The sequence below is a fragment of the Phodopus roborovskii genome, unplaced genomic scaffold (assembly GCF_943737965.1).
Source record: "Phodopus roborovskii unplaced genomic scaffold, PHOROB, whole genome shotgun sequence".
NCBI classification, from domain to species: domain Eukaryota; kingdom Metazoa; phylum Chordata; class Mammalia; order Rodentia; family Cricetidae; genus Phodopus; species Phodopus roborovskii.
Genome location: NW_026126637.1, coordinates 359,926 through 379,397, shown reverse-complemented (window position 1 = coordinate 379,397; position 19,472 = coordinate 359,926). Strand labels below are relative to the sequence as shown.

General features: G+C 41.2%; 1 protein-coding gene and 1 pseudogene across 1 annotated transcript in view; one reads left to right on the top strand and one right to left on the bottom strand.

The window, feature by feature from the left end:
• The window catches only part of LOC127239095 (uncharacterized), a 37,797-nt gene extending 28,414 nt beyond the window's left edge, over positions 1-9,383 (bottom strand). Inside the window, 4 exon segments of the mRNA XM_051207885.1 lie at positions 2,987-3,262; positions 5,983-6,074; positions 8,728-8,813; positions 9,289-9,383. Coding sequence (XP_051063842.1) covers positions 2,987-3,262; positions 5,983-6,012 — 306 coding nt within the window. The 5' untranslated portion in view covers positions 6,013-6,074; positions 8,728-8,813; positions 9,289-9,383.
• Positions 6,058-11,034, top strand: LOC127239094 (40S ribosomal protein S2-like; annotated as a pseudogene).
• Positions 11,035-19,472: the final 8,438 nt, after the last annotated feature.

Below are 19,472 nucleotides of genomic sequence, written 5' to 3'. Positions count from 1 at the left end.
ACCCCAAGATATTTTATATTGTTTGTGGGCAAGAAACTTTCTAAATAGAAAGAACACCAACAGCCTAGGAACTAACCCCATGTATCAATAGATGGGACTACATGAAAATAAGAGTTTCTGCTTATCAATGAGAACAATCAGCAGAGCACACAGATGTCCCACAGAGTGGGAGAAAATCTGTAGCAGTGACACTTTAGATAGGGGCTCAAATCTAGAATTCACCAAGAAATACAGAAATTAAGTAACATGGAAACAAAACTACCAATCAACAAATGGGGAAATGAACTGAATAGACACTTTTCAAAGACAGAAACACAAATGACCCCAGGATTACTAAACCACCAAGAGAGAAATGCAAACAATAACTACTTTGAAGTACTGCTTCTCTCCAGGCAGAATGGCTGTTACCAACTAATCTCACAACAAATGTTAGAGAGAATGAGGAGAGAAAGTGTAATGAACTGAAAAGTAAGCCCAAACCCAATGAGAGAATGAACACCAGATAGTAAATCCTCAAGAGTTTACCTGATAGACAGTGGCACTTCTACTCCACAGGGAAATGTACTCTATCTGCACAAAACATTCATTCACTATATAAATCTTGTTTCTGGTCAAGTCAAGAGCAAGGTGGCAGATTAGAAGGGCTAAGAAAAGCAGTTAACTTGAGCTATACCACAAAACTGTTGAAAATTTTGAAATAACAGACATGGCTCCAGCTGTGACCCAGCTTGAGCAACTTCGTATGTTATCTCCTTCCTGTATGAGCCAGTCTGAAGTACTTCAGGTGCTCTTTCCTGTGACAACACCTTCTTTACAACACATTGAACATAGGTAAAGAAGAATTTAACCCTTGGGTTGGTTTCCTCTACTCTAGAGAATACATTTTTCCTGGGTCACATCATTCTCCACTCTCATTGAAAGTATTCAAACCCTTGAATCTTGGCTGAAACCTTCACATTGGGCTTTAAGAACCACTAATTTTAACAGTATTTATCCTTTGTTTCTTGAAGCTGGCAAAACGGTTGAGAACACAGTAATAGTAACGGTAAAACAATACCTGCAACCAGAGTTGTTAGCCAGGGGGACCATGAGAAACAGGATACAAACCAGTTAGGAAACCTACCTTGTTTATTCCATGTCTTCTTTTTTTGGACAGAATGAGGTTGTCTCTAATTATACCCAATGATTAGCACATAAATAACACTATTTCCCTAAAGCCATACACAAGCCTCCTTGCTGGAGGCATAGTAAATCCAGGCCTGTCCTATGTTGGAGAAGCATCTGTGCTAGGGAGTCAGGGATTCAATCAAACGAGGGATACTTTTCCAGTTTGGACATGTCTCAGTCTATCAGTCTCCTTTACAAAAGCTGCAGTTTAAAGGCTATCAACCCAGCTAGCCCAAGCCCAACTAAGACTGGCATGAGAATAGCTCAGAAGGCGCTTGATTATCTCCTTGCGGGGAAGATATGTTCTAGACCGCCTCCTAAAAAGTAGAAGAACTGGTGAAGTCCACAAGGATGCACAGGTCAGGGGTAGAAACCAGTGTGACTAGGCTGGCACATGGTTTCAACCCTGTCTTATATATGAATCAGAACCTATGTTCTGGGAGGAGGGACTACAAAGTTAAAACATGCCCTGCATCTGAACTAGAAACCAGGGTGCTCAAATTACGTATTCTGAGTGAAAACAGGTACCTTTTCCTTTGAGTTCTCCTTGCATTAAAGAGGGAGATCCTTGGTCCATGAGCATTGCTGGGTTTCAGCTCATCAACAGTGATTTTTCTGATATCAGAAGGCTGGTTTCCCTGAGAAAAAAGGAAGGCTATACCTACATAGTATGGGGGCCAAGACTTAATGCAAAGCCAGCAGTCAGCAGTGGCATTATAGTTAGTTCCACTTAGGACCGTCAAGAATTTCAAGATATAGCTTTCTTTAGATGTCTTAACAAGTAGCCTAACATGTGGGAGGTGCCCAGTCCTCTCTTGGGTGAGGGCACCCAAGATGGATTATTGGACTGATAACCTAATCGTGCCCATTGACAATTTTGGTTGCTTGGGCTGAGACCATTAAACAGTAAACTCATTTGATGGGGGATATCTTTCTGTTTATATGTTTCTCTTATTGGTTGATGGATATAACACTGTTCGGCCAATAGAGGTAGGAAGATAGGTGGGATTAGGAGATGAGGAGAATTCTGGGAAAGGAAGTCAGAGAGAGACCTCGAAGAGACACCATGTAGCTAAAGACGGAGTAACAGGTCCAGGCATTCTGCATTAAGACCAGACCATGTGGAAACATAGATTTATAGAAATGGATTAATAATTAAGACAGAGCTAGCCAGTAAGAAGCCCTAGCCACTGGCCAGTAGTTTTATAATTAATATTGTATCTGGGGCTAAAGGGCACAGGTCTTAGTGGGACAAGAAACTCCAACAACAGTCACTGTCATTGTCTAGTTCTAAAACGTATAGTCAGAGGCCCCATGTTTTCCCTGCCTCCCATATTTGGGCAACAATAACAGTCAAGACACTTTTTCCTGAAGCTGATGATATGTATAATCATAGCCAATAGCCTTCATTTTTGGGTTTAACCCAGGAAGCCAATGTCTCACATCCCCATCCCCCCCCCCAGAGCCATTCACCCTCCCCCTCACAAGGGGGTATTCTATATGAGGGGCCAGGGTAAACTACCATACCTCTTTTTAATTTTTCACAATTAGCCATATGTTGCAACCCTGTGGTATGTTCATAACCTTCTACTAGGTCTCCGAGATTTACAGTCAGAGAAGGAGTCTGTCATGGGAAATGGGGAGGTGGTACTGTCTAAAATCTTTCCATCAGATTTTCGGGTGAGTCTCCTGTCATGATAGGTGGGTATATGAGCCCCTAAGCTGGGTAGGGGGAGAGAGGTCAGGAGAAAGACAAGCATTACCATGGGTCTTTGGCCTGCCTGGTTAATTGTACCTTGGTAGGTCCCAGTGTCCTTACCACACATTCCTGGGGTACACGTTCAAGTTTTGTTGGCTTTAGATCATTCTGCTGAACTCGGTAAGACTTGTCAGCTACTTTAGCAGCAGTAGGTGTGGCCAAGATCACCTGGAACAGTCCAGTACACTTTCCTCCTAGCTGCTGGGCCATATATTTCTTGACCCAAACCCAATCAACAGGTTGTATCTCTGGCTCATCTGGTGGGTATCTGTTCTGGCAGGGTAGCTGGTTCTCTCTGACAGTCTCACAGATGTTGGGCAAGACTGCCTGGAGTGCCTGTAAGAATTTGAAGTTCTTGGTTAGTGACTCTAGATGGTCTGATTTCTAGCTTTGGAATAATGCGGGGAGGCCTTCCAAACATAATCTCAAAGGGAGTCCATAGGGGGTACATCAGGCACTTAAGTGGGGAAATGGGAGAAGACTTATCCAGTTATCACCTGTCTCCACAATCAATTTGGCAAGAATCTCTTTTAAGGTTTCATTCATCCTCTATACCTTTCCTGAGCTTTGAGGGTGATATATATACAATGAAATTTCCAACAGACTTAAGTTCAAACTCAGTCATGTTGGCATCAGGCAATCCATCCTGTCCCAGAACATACTTTGAGCCTCAATATGGATCCAACCTGCCTCCTCTGAAATAAATAGGACCTGCAAGGGCTGCTGGCAATCTTACCAGGTGGGTTTGTGTATAGACAAGATTGTGTTTATAAGAGAGATGAGATCCTGAGGGTCCTCAGAGAAAGAGAGTTATCAATTTTAAAGGTTAAGTGGTAGAAAAGGGAACATAAAACCATACAAGATTGTGGGCTTTGGGGTGCTTCCTCTTCAACAGCTAAGGGCTCTGCAGTTGGCGGTGCCTCTTACAAGTGGAGGAGGGAGGGGAAAGAAAGGGGACCCCAGGGGTAGTAGGAAGAACCAGACTTGGAGGAAAGGAGAGATGGAGGAGCCCCAGGTAGCAGAAGTGCAGGGCATTCTTGAGGATGGGTGGTCAGGGCCCTGGTTTTATGAGGAGAATGGAATATGAGGTTTGGCACTTTCTCAGAAATGAAAGGGAAGTTTCTAAGAGATCTGCCCCAGGTTAGAAAATAAGGTCATCCTAATCAGGATGACTCTTTAAGCAACAGACACTGACTTTATAACCCAGAACCAAATCAAAGGATCCTTCTGGAGGCCAATTTATACAAAAACTAGGCCATTAAACTTCAGAGTGTTCACAAGCATGACTCTTTTGGAGGACAAACAAAACTCTTGGCTCTGGCCCTAAAGGTGGAAAAGTTATCTAACATATATTCTAATGGGGTCAGACAAGAGTTCTGATCTGTCCCATATTTGAGATAGGGGAACACACGCGCGCGTGCGTGTGTGTGTGTGTGTGTGTGTGTGTGAAACTACAAAGGACAATTAAAAGACAGAGGAATTCACAAAAGACAACAATAGACCAAGAGTTCCTTGGACATCTCTGAGGACCCCTGACTACAAAGAGTATGGCTGTTTACAGCCTGCTGTGCTGACCCCGATGGTATACCCCGGAAACTTAAACTCCAGAAAGTTACCAGAATGACTTCTAGGGGTTTGGAGGACCAGGGCAGAGGAATCTCTCTCTAGAGATCTCCCCTGACTAACTGGCTTCCAGAAGGTAAGAAGGCCCTAGGGCCATGTACATTTAATTCAAGATACAGGGATTTCAGTGGGACCTCCAAATATAATAGGCTGAATTCTGAACCCAAACCTAATAAGAGAATGAAGACCAGATGGTAAAGCCTCAAGAGTTTATTATCTGATGATCAGGCAGCTCTTCTACTAAAGAAAGAAATGCATGTCATCTGCAGAGACCATCAGTCTCTTAGATAAATGTTTATAAGCAAACAAGAGAAGGCAAGCAGATTAAAAGTGTCAAAGAAAAGCAGTTAGCTTGAGCTATACCACAATTTTTTTCAAAAAAAAATTTTCTTGAAATAACAGACATGGCTCTAGCTGTGAGCCAAACTGAGCAACTTCATATGTAATCCCCTTCCTGTGTGAGCCAATCTCAGGACTTTAGATGCTATCTCTTTGCTGTGATAGCACCTTTCTTAAACACATTGAACCTAAGTAAAGAGCAACCCTTGGTTTGATTTCCTTGCTTTTAGAGAACACACTTTTTTCCTAGGTCACATTAAAAGGAAGCCTTATTCATTACTGGTGTGGGTGGGTGGGAGGAAGCTGCAAATTAACACGCAAAAATGTAAATCAGTCTAAAGATTATTAAAAAAAAAATTAGAGACATAACTAAAGCAGGACCCATCTCTTTCACACCTGGGCATACACCCAGAAAACACTACACCTCACTACAGAGATATTTACACCCCATGGTTAATGCTGCTGTACTCACATTAGCAAAGAATTGGAATCAACATAATTCTCTATCCCCAATGAATGGACAATGAAAATGGTATACATATAAAATGGAATACTATTCACCTGAAGAAAAAAGTGTAATAAAAATCTGCAGGAGAATGGATGGAATCAAAATGTGTAATTGTAAGAGAGGCCATACAGTACCACATTTTTCCATATATAGAGAATCAAGCATTAAAATGTGTTCCTGGAAACAACAGACATGTGGGCACAGCAGAATATGGAGAAAAGAGAACAAGAAAGGTTAAATAATAGGAGTTATGAAAAAGGATGTAAAGCAAAGAGCTTTTTTATTTCTGATTCTGTCACACATTTTTTGATTTTTGATGGCAGATAAGTACATCAAAATACACTGAATATTGGAAACTATAAAATCAAATGTGAGGCTACAAAGTTTCTGTTCCCAATGACTAATTGTATAAAGTACACTAAATTACACAGTCTTTGGGTCTGGTTAATTTCAGTGTGTGAGTTTTGTTTGTTTGTTTGCAACATTTTTCATAGTAAAGCTGAAAAAAATCAGAATCAGAAAATTAAAGGCTTCTGATGTCTGAAACTATAGCACTTCTACAAAAAAGGGGGAAATGACCACTGACCTGGGACAGATTAACTGCAGAATCAGCCATTTCTTACTGTTTCTCTTCTTTGACTTTCTATTTCAGGAATAAGGAATGGATGTCTTGCTGTCCTTTCATATAAGGGGTCAAAAAGAAAGTGCAAACATTAATACTGAAAGCTGTGAGAGAACAAATATTAAACCACATGAAAAGACCCAAGGAAAAGAATTAGACCAGGTGTCCAATCCAAAATCCTGCAAAGTAACACCATGGAGCAACAGTTGATATAAGAGCAGGAACAGAAGAATAGTACTTCATAAAAGAAAAAAAAAAAATTCAGGGAAAAGTAAAAATTAAAAGTATGAAGAGATAGCTTATGCAGCAATTATTTTTGTTATCTATCTATTTATAGTACAATGGATAAAACACAATCAAAAAACAGAAAGGAAGAAAATGATAATATAATTAATAAGTGAGAAAATGATTTGAACACACCTCAAGTACAGCTGAAAGAGCCAATATGTACATGTCAGAAAGTCCTACATTGTAGGTCATAAAATAAAGTAAATTTAGTATACAGACATGCCAAATCTCCCTAGTCAGCTTCCACACTCATGTTCCTAAACAACATGCATTAGTTTCAGTAATTTCTTGAAATCTCAGTAGATAATATTCCCTAAGCAAATGAAATGATGTAAACATATTATAGCATTCACACACACACACACACACACACACACACACACACACACACACAAATAAAATAGAAAAAATGACAGTTGAAATTAAAACATTTATTTTCCACCCAAAAATTCATTTCATGTCTAAATATATAACAAACTGAGAAAGTAGGATTTTTTTTTTTTAAATATCACCAACAAGGACAGAAGTAAAGAAGATCGATGATCATTATTAAAACAGCAACAGAAAAATCAAGACAAAAGCTTCACCAACCCAGGCTGCCTTGTTAAGTGCATGATAAAGGACAGGGGAAGATAAAGTCCCTGGAGGAGATCTACCCATTCTCCCTGCCATTAAGGAATCTGAGATTACTGACTTTTTCCTGGGTGCATCACTACTAAAGGATGAGGTTTAATGATCACACCAGTGAGAAGCAGACACCGGCTGGGCAGCGGGCCAGTTTCAAGCCTTTTTTTTTCACTATTGGGGACTACAATGGTCACGTTGGTCCTGGTGTCAAGTGTTCCATGGAGGTAGCCACTGGTGTCCTAGGACCCATCATCTTGGCCAAGCTTTCCATTGTCCCGTATGAAGATGCCACTGGGGGAAGAAGACTGGCAAGCCCTACACTGTTCGGTAAAAAAGTGACAGGCCACTGTGACTCTGTGTAGGTGTCTCATCCCTGCCGCCCCCTAGAGGCACAGGTATTGTCTCTGCTCCTGGGCCAGAGAAATTTCTGATTATGGCCAGTATTGATGACAGCAACATATCAGCCAGGATTTGCCCTGCTACCTTGGGCGACTTTGTCGAGGCCACCTTTAACGCCATCTCCAAAACCTACATCGACCTGATCCCTGAACTTTGGAAAGAGACTATGTTCACCAAGTCTCCTTATCAGGAATTCACTGGTCATCTTGTGAAAATCCACACCAGAGTCTCAGAGGTTCAGAGAAACCAAGCTACAAGCTGTAGCCACCACATAACAGTTTTTATACATGAAAATTAAAGAGATTTAAGTTTGTTTTAAAAAATGCAAACTACCCCTTACCAGCAGGAAGTAGTTTGGAAAGAACGATGCCCAAATTCCCAAATACTGTCTATAAATGTTTGTTTTCATTTAAATGGACTTGGTTATATAAAAATCAATAAATAAAAAAATAAAAAAAATAGAAAACCAAAAAAAACAACAACAAAATAGTTTTAGCAAATGATAAAACCTGTTAAAAAAAAAACAACAACAACAACAAAATAAAGAGTTTTAGCAAATGATAAAACCTATTAGAAAGCAAGTTCTTTAATCAACATAAGTGTATGTCTCAAAAGCTGGAGCGAAGATATCCACCGCAGACAGAAAACAGGATACATAAAACATGTGAAAACTGGCACATAGCTTCATGTTCTTGTCAAACAAGAGAAGACAACCTAGAAGGAGGTCTGTCTTCTCTAAGACACCAAGTAATTCCCATTACAACGCTATTTGCATATTTCACTGAAAGTACCAAGGAAGGACAAAGAGCCAGAAAATAATAAGAGGATCTGACGTAGAGGTGATCTCACAGTACATTACAATTACAGCAACGGAAGCCACTTGGGATTGTCATGACTACAGATAATAGGAGATAGCCATGAGAAGACTGTGTAGATAAGGGTTTGTAAATATACTTTCTGATTCCCTTCAAAACCTTGTGGGCATTACTTTCAGCAATGGAAAAATAAGCCATAAACAGAATGTGTTAGAAGCTGCAAAATTCTGAAAACAATATACAGACCTAGCGGAATTAATTTTGATCATTTTACATTAAAATTATAGACATGGAAACCACTTATAATGTTATGATGACATGATTAGTGATGTGAATAAATAAGAATAGCATCACTCACATGCATAGTCAAATAAAATTTTATTTGCCTCCTAGTGTCAATTCTTCCATAAAACCTCTTCTCATACCTACAAAAGGATAATTCTAAGGAGATTTTTCTCAGTGCAAGTATCCGGAATTATTTCTAGTAAAATAGAATGTGACAAAACTGATTTCTTGTCCCACTAACACATTCACTAGATCCCCTTTCCACTCCTTCACTAATGCAATCCCTCCACCATACCTGGATCCTTAGCTACTGTCTCTTCTATCCTTCCAGGTCCCTTTGTTCTGCTGGACAGGTGAGCAGGTCTGGGTGATCAATGAGCCCTGCATGAGAAAGAGAATCTTCAGAAAACACCCAAGTTTCTAAAATAGTATTATGCACAGTAAAGAGAGAGAAAAAAAAAAAAAAAAAAAAAACGTAGAATCATACCACTGATTCCCCAATTGCCATGCAGAGTCAGAATGGTTTAATATTTAGAAAGCATTTGCAGTTAGTGTACTTCTGATCACAGCTCAGTCAAATCTCAGGGGTAGAAAAGGAACTGAATTATTGGAATGAGAATATTATACACTAGTGAAGTTCTGAATTAATCATGGTTCAAAATTGATGTATGACTCACACCTCCCAAAGGGACACACAGGAAGAAGAGAGAACATTTCATGTAGATTTTCTTTGTTCTTCTTGGGAATTGCACTACTCTGTGAGGCTCATCCACACAAAGCTCACACACTTGCAGAGTAATTTGCCAAGAAACTGCCTGAGAGGCAGCAAGGGAGACTGCAAACAAACAATTCTCACCCACAGAAACAAGACTGCTGCAATTCTGTAACGTCCACTCTCCATACAAAGCCCTCTGAGCAGTGTCCATCCATTTGCCCCTCTTCCTGGGAGAAGTGCACAGAAACACTACTGTCTGTCAAAAGACCACAAAATAAAACACAACAGTTTCAACATTTGTGTTGGTACACACCTTTAATCCTAGCATCAGGGAGACAGATATCCGTAGATCTCTGTAAGCCCCAGTCTAGCTTGGTCTACATGGTGAATTTTGGGCCAGAAAGAGCAACATGGTGGGTTCACACTGCAAACAAAGCTAACATAAGAATCAAACAATAACAGTCATGTGTCCATGGACACAGTGGTTTTCTGGAAGTAAGGAGACAAATGACGATGGCACACATTTTTCTGGTGTAGATGAATGATCATTTTTATTAAAAAGATGCATTCTAATATTATCCTATATTATAATGCTCTCTCTTTTTTTCCCTCTTTGTCTTTTTAAATACATTATTTCTTTGTGTAGTCCCTGCTTTCTTGAAACATGCTCTTGTAGACCAGGCTAACATTGAACTCTGAGATCCACCTGCCTCTGTTTCTCAAATGCTGGGATTAAAGTCCTGTGCCAACACCACCTGACTCATAATGTCTTTTCTAATTGAAAATACCATGACCTGATAGCCTCAAACTGCACACTGTGTTTTCCAGACTCTAGGTACAACATTCAGAACTCAGAACAAGAAGACACATTTCATTTTTTGTTTATTTGTGAGACAGGGTCTCACAATACAGCTATGGAAGTACTGGAACTCACTATGTATACTAGGCTGGCCTAAAAGTTACTCAGATCTGCCTGCCACTGCCTCCAGAGAACTGGTACTCAAGGCCTGTGCCACTAGGCCTGGCAAAGACACTTCTCAGAATGTTGCATCTACATCACAGAGTGCACATGTCTCAAATGAAAAATTAATGATGGATAGTGTTTACTTTCTAAATGTTATTATTTACAACGGTAACTATAGACCTCGCAAATGTATACGTATGTATGTATGTATGTATGTATGTATGTATAGAATCAGTCAAATCTGCAAGCAGTCCTTTCATGAGTGATATCTAAAAGCTCTCCAGGGATGCCAATTCCTCAGGTCAATATGCCACTGTCTTGACTAGGTACGTGACTTAACAGGGAAGATAGAATGATGAATATGCATTTCAAGAACTCTACCTATACATCATAGCAAATAGAAACGCGTTTGCAATTATCAACAGATAAATTAAAATATTCTACTAGAGTATTGTTGCAAGAATATCTTGGCAAACAGAAAAATCAATGAAAAAGAATCAGGATTGGTCCAGGTCATATTATTTTAAATTTACCGACAAGGGAAAGACATCCACAGCAACATCTCTCAGCCGACTTCCTTAAGAACAGCAGAGAAACTGCTCGCACCCCGGTCCCCTCCCTCCTGGATCCCAGCCCCGCAGCTCCTCTCACCTGGGAGGTTCCAGGGCCGCCGGGCTGCGGTTCCCGCCACTGCACTGCTGACTGTCACTTTCCCAGGCCGCACGCGCGGAGACTGCGGCTCCAGAGTTTTCAGGTCCCCGCGGCACCCGCCGTGTCCTCCGCACCCAGATCTGCAGCACAGGATTCCACACCGTGCAGGACCCGGAGCTGCGAAAGAGAATGGACACTTGTTTTGGCTCCTCCGCCTAAATAAACTGGCCTCAGTATACGACCTCCCGGCTTCCGCCACATCACTGCTCTAACACCTCCCACTTATGCACTTCCTCTACACCTGACCAATGGTAAACAACCTCCTTCAAGAGTTGTTTCCGTTTTAGTGACCCCGCCCCACTGAGACCCGCCCCTCCCACACAGCTGCAGCTGTCAGGCTGTCCTGGACCTGCTCTGAAGACACCCTGCAAGCTTGCTGCCAGCCTAGACCAGAACTGCATCCAGGAGGACGCTGCACCCTGGTATCTGATCGTCTTATCATGAGTTTTCACCTCTTCGGATTATAATTGTTTAGTCCAATGCCTCATTTAGGAATTCCAGTGTCCTGGCCAATAACTTCATATAGAAAAACAAAGACAACGATCACCCGAAATCCTGATGTTCAGCTTCCATACTCCAAACACAAACTAAGATGAAATACTGCTGTTAGGTGTCAAGTTTGTGAGGTAGAGGTATCACCCATACAGCAAAAAATCCACATGTACTTCTAGGTGCTAGGTCCTAGATATACAAAGTCCTATCTATTAACTGGTTAACTAGTTAATCTAGCTAACTAGCTAAATAGGTGCTTCTCCTCCTGGGTGTCCTTTCCCTACAGCCAAACTCTCCCGCCTCCTATCTCTGTCTCTCCTCCCTCCCCCCCCCCTCGTATGAAAATACATCTAAGTCATTGTCCTGTTAGGTATACCCTCCCCTAGAGCAAGGACTCCCAAATACTTGCTTTGAGTGATGGGTACTCAACAGAATTTCCTCCACTACAGGCAAAGCTCCCCTGGACACATAGCTGGTAGTAGTCTGGTCTTGTTACACTCACCTACACACACACACACACACACACACACACACACACACACACACACACACGTGCAGCCAGGTGGCAGGTCTTGTTACATTTCCAACTGCTTGAAAGCCAAAGCCTTCCAAACAGGGCTAGGTATCAGCTTGTTAGGTGCACCCATCCCTACTACCAACATTCCTCTTTCATGCTTCGGTATCATGTCCTCCTAGAGATCCATGGTCATACAGTTAAAGTCTCACACAAAGGGTAGGTATCACATCCTGCTAGGAACCCCCTGACCTACAGGAAAACACCCATGACACAACACCCCATATTCACATAAGGCAAGAGACAGGTTCTGGTATTTATCTCTACCCTTTCAACCAAAGTTCTATACACACAAACATGGTTAGGCTTTAGGATCGGCTAGGTATCCCTTCCCCCCACACCAAACAACAGGTTCACACACATAAACACACAAACACATGCATGCACACACATGTACATAAGCAAACAATCATGAATGCAGACCTGTAGGAACCCTCGCCAGGCTGTGAGGTCCCATTACTTTTTCTCTAGGTCTTTGGATGGAGCTATGGATTTAGGGGAGTAGTTCCTACTAGGACCTGACACCTACTTCTGGGTGTGTGGCATTGTTGGAATAGAGGGGATTCCTAGCAGGATCTGAAAAGTAGCCATTGTTGTGTATGTTTTGGCTTTAAGGGTGGGACTACATTGCTACCCCTGACACCTAGCCCTGTGTGAAGAGCTAGGGTTGTAAGAGAGTAAGAAGTCCTTCAGGATCAGGATCTGATAATTCTCTGTCTCTGTCTCTGTCTCTCTCTCTATCTCTCTATTTCTCTCCCTCTCCCTCTCTCTCTCTGGGGGGGCAGGGGAGGTGTTTTATCTATGCTATGATATACTCCTGATGTCTATCCTACCAACTTCTCCATTATGTTGCCTTGTAAATCTGAGGTTAAAGAAGCTCCCTGCTCAGAAGTAAATCCTTAAAAGCTATTTGAGGGGGCTGGAGAGATGGCTCAGTGGTTAAGAGCACTGGCTGCTCTTCCAGAGGACCTGGGGTTCAATTCCCAGCACCCATACAGAAGCTCACAACTATCTGTAGCTCCAGTTCCAGAGGATCTAGTACCCTCACACAAACAGACATGCAGGCAAAACACAAATGCACATAAAATTTTTAAATTTATTTATTTAATTAATTAATTAAGCTATTTGATCACAGCCATGAGAAAAATTAGTATAGTTGTTCAGGGTAGAAAGTGAGAGGGGGAAAGAAAACGCTGTGGCTTTTGCTGATCCATGAATAGCCCATTGCATGTGAGTCATTGTGAAGTACACCAGAACCCAGTCCATATAAGGCACTATAGAGGGTTGGGTTTTGTCCTTGTACTACAGAGGAAGAGTTGGTTGGTGGCTGAGCTGTTGGAGAACAGAACTTTTCCAAGAAGGTAGATCTTGAAAAAGTGAGTTCCTCCCCTTTTCTGATTTGTTTTTGCTGCTTGACATTGGTAGACAGATTTTCTTTCATTTTTATTTTAACATTTGGCTGTATTTGTATTCCTTCATTAACTTTGATTTTCCATTGGTTTCAACCTTATTTCTTTGTCATCATTAGCTGTGTTCTGGTTTATCTTATTCTTTGGTGGCATGTATGTATGTACACAGTGAAGAATTTGATCAGAGCCACATAGTCAACCTATAGTGCACTCTGGTAATATTCACCTGCTCTATGTCACTTCCCTGTCCATGTCATGTGGCCAATACTTCTCATTATATAAAAATTCATCCTCTGTCTGAATATGACCTTAGGCAAACAACAAAAATGAGTATATGAATATTTTTGTGTCTGTGAAATTGGACTGTTTGTATTAAAATGTTCTGTAGCTCTGTGTTTGTCCCTGGCAGTGACTTTCATTCATTTTCATGGATGACTATATTTGATGTGGCTATCCTATGATTTTCAGATTTTCGTCAATTTTTGTATGTGGGTTGATTCTTGTGTTCTTGTGTTCCTAGAGAAGGCATCTTGATCATGAAGAATGGTCTTTTTTTTTAATGTGTCACTGAATATTAAGTAACATATCTAGTGTTGTCATTAAGGATATTCTTGTGTTCTTAGTCAAGGACACTACTTGTCTCTCATAGATGTCTAAGGGCTTTATGAAAAGTGTGTGTTTTGACTACAGCCAGGATTTCTGAATCTTCTTTGAATCCCCCATGACAGTGCCCCTTACCAGCAGGAAGTAGTTTGGAAAGAACAATGCCCAAATTCCCAAATATTGTCTATAAATGTTTGTTTTCATTTAAATGGACTTTGTTATGTAAAATAAATTTAAAAAAAAGAAAAAGAAAAGCACCAGGAACAGATCACCACAAGATGTAGGCTGTCCTCACTGAGAGCTTCTACCTCTAAGTCTGAGTCTAGTAAAATATAAGTCTTTAAGGGTAACAAATAAATAATCATACATTGAGGGAAAAAAAGAAAAGTGTGTGTTTTATGAAAAGATTCAAAACTATCCCTTCCCTCAATTTTATGAACTAGCAGAATACTCATGGGTCGTTACAGTTATTTGATAGCTGGATTCATCAGTGAATATTCCTGGCAACAATACAAGACATTGTTGACCCACCAGTTTTCTTTCAAATTGTGTTGCCAAGTTTTATGATTTGAATTTTTAAGTTTTCCACTGAATATTGTTTTTCTCCTTGTTGTATGAGTTTGTTTCTTCTGTGGGGAGGGAGGTAAAGATGGGAGGTTATAAGAGGGACTGTGATGTTAGGAGACAACATCCTTCCAGGCGAAAGGACTCAAGCAATGATAGCCACTCCATGGGAATCTGGGGCAGTTTCATACCAAATCAGACAAAGCCTGTCTCCATGGACTTCGAGGCTTCTGAGGGAAGGGGAGGTCCTGAACAATCAAGAAGGCTTTGTTAATGTGAGACCTGTGGCACACGACAGAGGAAGGGATTTGTAATTAAGGCTACTTGAAGGGGTCATTGTTTCTCTGGTGGGGGTGGATGGGAAAGTTACAGCTAATGTGTAACATCTATGTGACAGCAATGAATCTACCTTGACTTCTGGACAACACTGGTGGGGTTGGGGAGGGTTGCAACCTTCTTTGCTAAGCCCATGTTTATTGGTTACTATTCTGTGATAAAAGTTCATAACCATGGAATCTTAAGAAAGAAAGAGCATATGTGGCTTAATTTTGGAGGGATAAGAGCTCATGTTGATGGGACAGAAGCATGATAGAAAGTTGGAATTTTGAAGGCAAAAGCAGGAGACTGAGAGTGTGACAACCTCAAACTCAAGCAGGAGGAAGAAGGAGTTAATGAAGACTAGGCTTGTTCATCTCAAGGGCAGACCCAGTAACGGACTTCTACTACTAAGGCTTCACCATATAAACTTCCCCCAAACATATTATCAACTATTCATGTGTGCCCATGTGTTCAAATGCCCAACTTGTATAAGATATTTGTAATTCAAAGTACTGTGGATGCTTTATTAAATGTACGTCAGATGTGTTGAGAACTTTGTTAATAGTTTGGGAACTTGTGGACCACATAGATGTGCAGTTAGCTAGAGGAACTATTGTCACTGGAGGATAGAGAACTTCTAATGTAGTATCACCAGCCACCTAACTAGCACATGTATAGGGACTTGACAGATATGTGTGTGTTGGCCTGAGGCAGGGACCTTGGACAAGACCTTGCACAGCAGACTGGGAGGGGGCTAGGAATAGTCAGCTATGAGAGGGCCTGCTCTGATGGTTCCATGATGTGTCAAGGTACATAAGGATGCTGCTGTTCTTTCCTATTGAGCTAGAGTGTGGCAGGAGAAAAGGGTAATTCTTTGGTCCAGGGAGTCCCAGCTTCCTCAGTACTGAAAAGTTGTGTTTGTCAAAGTCACTAACAGAGGCACTTTCATGTTTCTTATTTAAGTGGGGAAAGTGAAATGGCCTAGTTGAACTACAGTTGTGGTGTGGTGTGATGCCACAGCAGATCGAAGGCTGAAATCTGTGATGCTGTGCCACCATACATCAGGGCCACATGTTCCAGCTTCCATCCTCCAGCTATAGAGGTCCCTTCCCTCCTGTGTCCCAGCCCTGCAGTTCCTCTAACCTGGGAGGTTCCAGGGCCTCCCGGCTATGGTTCCTAGTACTGTGATGCTTAATGGTGATTTTCCAAGAACACGCCATGCAGCACCTGCTGTTTCCTCTACACCCATGTTTGCACCACAGGATTCCTCAGGGTGCAGGCCCCTGAGCTCCTTCCAAGAACAGTCCCTTGACACTATTGATTTTGGCTCCTCTATCCAACTTCCTTGGCTTTCTTTCACTTCACTCCTCTACTCCCTCCCAGTCTCCTACACTTGACCTACCCTCACCTAAAGTCCAACAGCCTTCCAACTTCTATTTCCAGGTCAGCATCCCCAACCCACTGAGTCCAGTCCCTCCCACCCTGTCTCAGGCAGCCTTCCACACAACTCCAGCTGTCAGTTGTGCTTGCTGCCAAGCCTCAACCAGAACAGGATCTAGGAGAATGCTATGCTCCCATTATCTGATCCCTACTGAGTTCTGAACCCTTCAGATGCAAGATAGGCAGTGATTAATACCTCTACTGGACCACCATACTCTTGGAATGTATACTAACACCAAAGGATAACAGGCTAAATTCAGAAGCCAGAATCCCATCCCCAGCACAAACAAGATAAGCCCAAACCAAATATTTCAATTGTGACTTGGTGAGAGACATTTCAGGAACTTGGATTTTGAAAAGAAATAGGTGTCTCAAGAAGTCAGTGGTCAGACCTGGCCTGAGTTCATCCTCCACTGTACTACTTTCACAGCTAGATGGTGTTTTTTTGTCATTTTAACTCAGAAAACTTTAGCCTGTGACTCAGGCTAAAGGTCTAAGACACAATTTAGATTCCCATCCATTGTCATCCACCATCCACCCCTAGTGGATGCTGAGACTTTTGGCTGTCCTAGATAGAGAAAATAAGTAATGTGGTCGTAAGCTTTAAAAATGTCAGTTATACCATCCCATCTATGTCTCTGGGAACACAGAAAAAGAGGAAAGGGAATGAGAAGGGAATGAAGAAGAGGTAAGACATGTCATTTTCTAGACTCCATACAGCTATTGTAATCAGTAACCAACATTAACTGTACTTGACTGCATTGACCTTACACTAGACCTCAATCAATTACCACTTCTCACTCAAGAAACTTCTCTTTGCAAGAGAGACCACTACAAAACCCCCACAGCTAATGGAAATGCACAGTTGTGGAGGCCAGATGCAATGAATATATCTACAGAAACTCCTGCACCTAAGGTTCAAGGAACAGTTTTGAAGGGGAGGTAGAAAGACTTTAAGAACCACAAGTTCAGAAGTTTGCTATGAGATTGTGTCTCCTAATACTGCAAGAAGCTACATCCACAAACATCTCACCTACACGATCACACAAATGGAAGCTAAGCAAGGACAGAAACAATGGACATACCAAATTACATTGGGAAAAGTCCACAAGGCCTCAACCCTGCACAGAGAACTAAAAGTAACTGAGGAATACTGGGAGCAGGAGAAATAGTCTCCCCAAGGGAAGAGTGTTATCAGTTATCCAGTATTAAAAACAGTCAGCCTTGAAAACATATGTCCAAGTGACATTATATGATATGGTAGGATTGTTAAAAAGAATGAGCTTTGGGTAATGAATACTAAATGTTTGAGTGGGCATGGAACAGGAATTAAGAAGAGTGGGAGGGTCAATCAAAAGGATGTATGAAGAAGCCTTATGAAATCCCACTGCCTTACAAATTAATAGGAATACAATTTTTAAAATTTTGAGCTGAGGTATCCTGCAATGCTGCTGCCAGACACCAGGGCAATTAAATGGAACTCTCTAGAATAGCTACTGGTTATCTGCCTAGGAGGTCCCAGAGGTATCCCAAAGCATGTCATTCCCTGTGTTCTTGCTTGACCATTTAGTTGCTGAAGATACTACACCTTTTGGTTGTAAGATAGAGTGCATTCTTGCAAGGAATTCTCCCTGCTGGCTAGCTTTTGCAATACTACAAGGCCTTGTGAGGGCTGCTGGCAGAGAAAATACATCAGTGGTCTAACCTGCCCCAGGACCCTGCATCCTACATTACTGCACTGGTGCAATACTTGCACAACTGCTTCTAGACAAAATGAACCTCTCCCTTGATTAAATGAGGCTTGCTCCATAGAGAATTCATGTCCTGTACTATAAAAACATGCTTAAACATGACTTGGTGAATATACTGATGTTTTGTTAATGATCGAACTGTTAATGTGGCCTCCAAATATTCATGTCCATAATTATCTATCTTGATGATGAAGACTCCTTTGAAATTGGTAGTGGGTAATGGACAAACTTGAAACTGTTCAAAAGGTATTAAGAACAGGCAACTGTGTAAAATTGGGACAATTACCATTTCATCATGGCATAGGTGGGGTGAGGGTCCCATGAATCTCTTTTCACTTCATGAGGGTCCAGTAGTTGTTAAATAGAGGTATATTGTTTTAGAGTAGAATGAATACTTACTTTCCCATTTTTCGTTAGTAATTTAAAATGAATTTGTGTATGCCTTTGGGGGGGGGTTCTGGGGTTTTTTTTTGGTTGTTGTTGTTGTTGTTTTTTTTTTTTTTTTTTTTCCTTCTTCTTCTTTTTTGAGACCAGACTGGCCTCAGAGTTTGAGTCTGCCTTTGGTTCCAGAGCCCTGGGATTAAATACATGTATCACCACAACCGTAGCCTTTTGGGGTTTTGTAAGCTATATAAACATGCCCATTTCATCACATTCTCAGGCTGTTTTTTTTAGTTTCTCACCTTCTTGCTATTACTGTCACAGGACCCCAACCTGAGGAAGACCCCAGACCTTAGCACAACTGTCTCCATGAGGTAAATGACATTCAGGCTGAAAACTTAGCACATAGATACTACTACCTGCCAAAAATTAAAACAAAGGCCAAACCTCAAAGTCCTCATAGTTCTTTAAAAGCCTCAAAATGTACTAACCAAGCCTTTAGCTTCTGCATCTGGCTGTTTTTGTTGCATGAAGTACAACAATTCAAAACACTGTTTTTGTGCTTAAGAGCTTACCCTGGGAAAGGCTAGGTGCTATACTAGGATCTCAAAAAACCCAGTGTAGTCACTGGCAGCCAATAAAGACTTTCTTTGTGCTTAAACCCATGTCCGAGCAGCCTCTAGAAAATACTCACAACAGTATGGTTTGACTCTAGTAGGAAGGTTCTGAAGGTCAACACAAGATGAGATTTTAGGACAGCATTTTCTTGTGTTTTCTTTCATGGTGAATTTACTACTATGTGGGCAATTTCAGCACTGGAGAAAGAATTTATCAAACTGAATGCATTTCAGGGGTGCAATTTCCAAAGAACAGACACACATAGGGATTATATATGGTATACCTTTATATAGTTTCTCAGAACTATGAATGTTGTGATGTACAGCAAAATTAGTTTTTTTTTTTGCCACATTTTTGTTACAACTTTTATCCTCAAGATTTTTTTGTCATTGTTTACACAGTGTTTATGTAGTCCTAGCTGCTCAGCAACTCACTTATATAGAGAAGGATGGCCTCTGACTCATGGAGATCTTCCTGGCTTTGCCTCCTCTGAGGGAGGC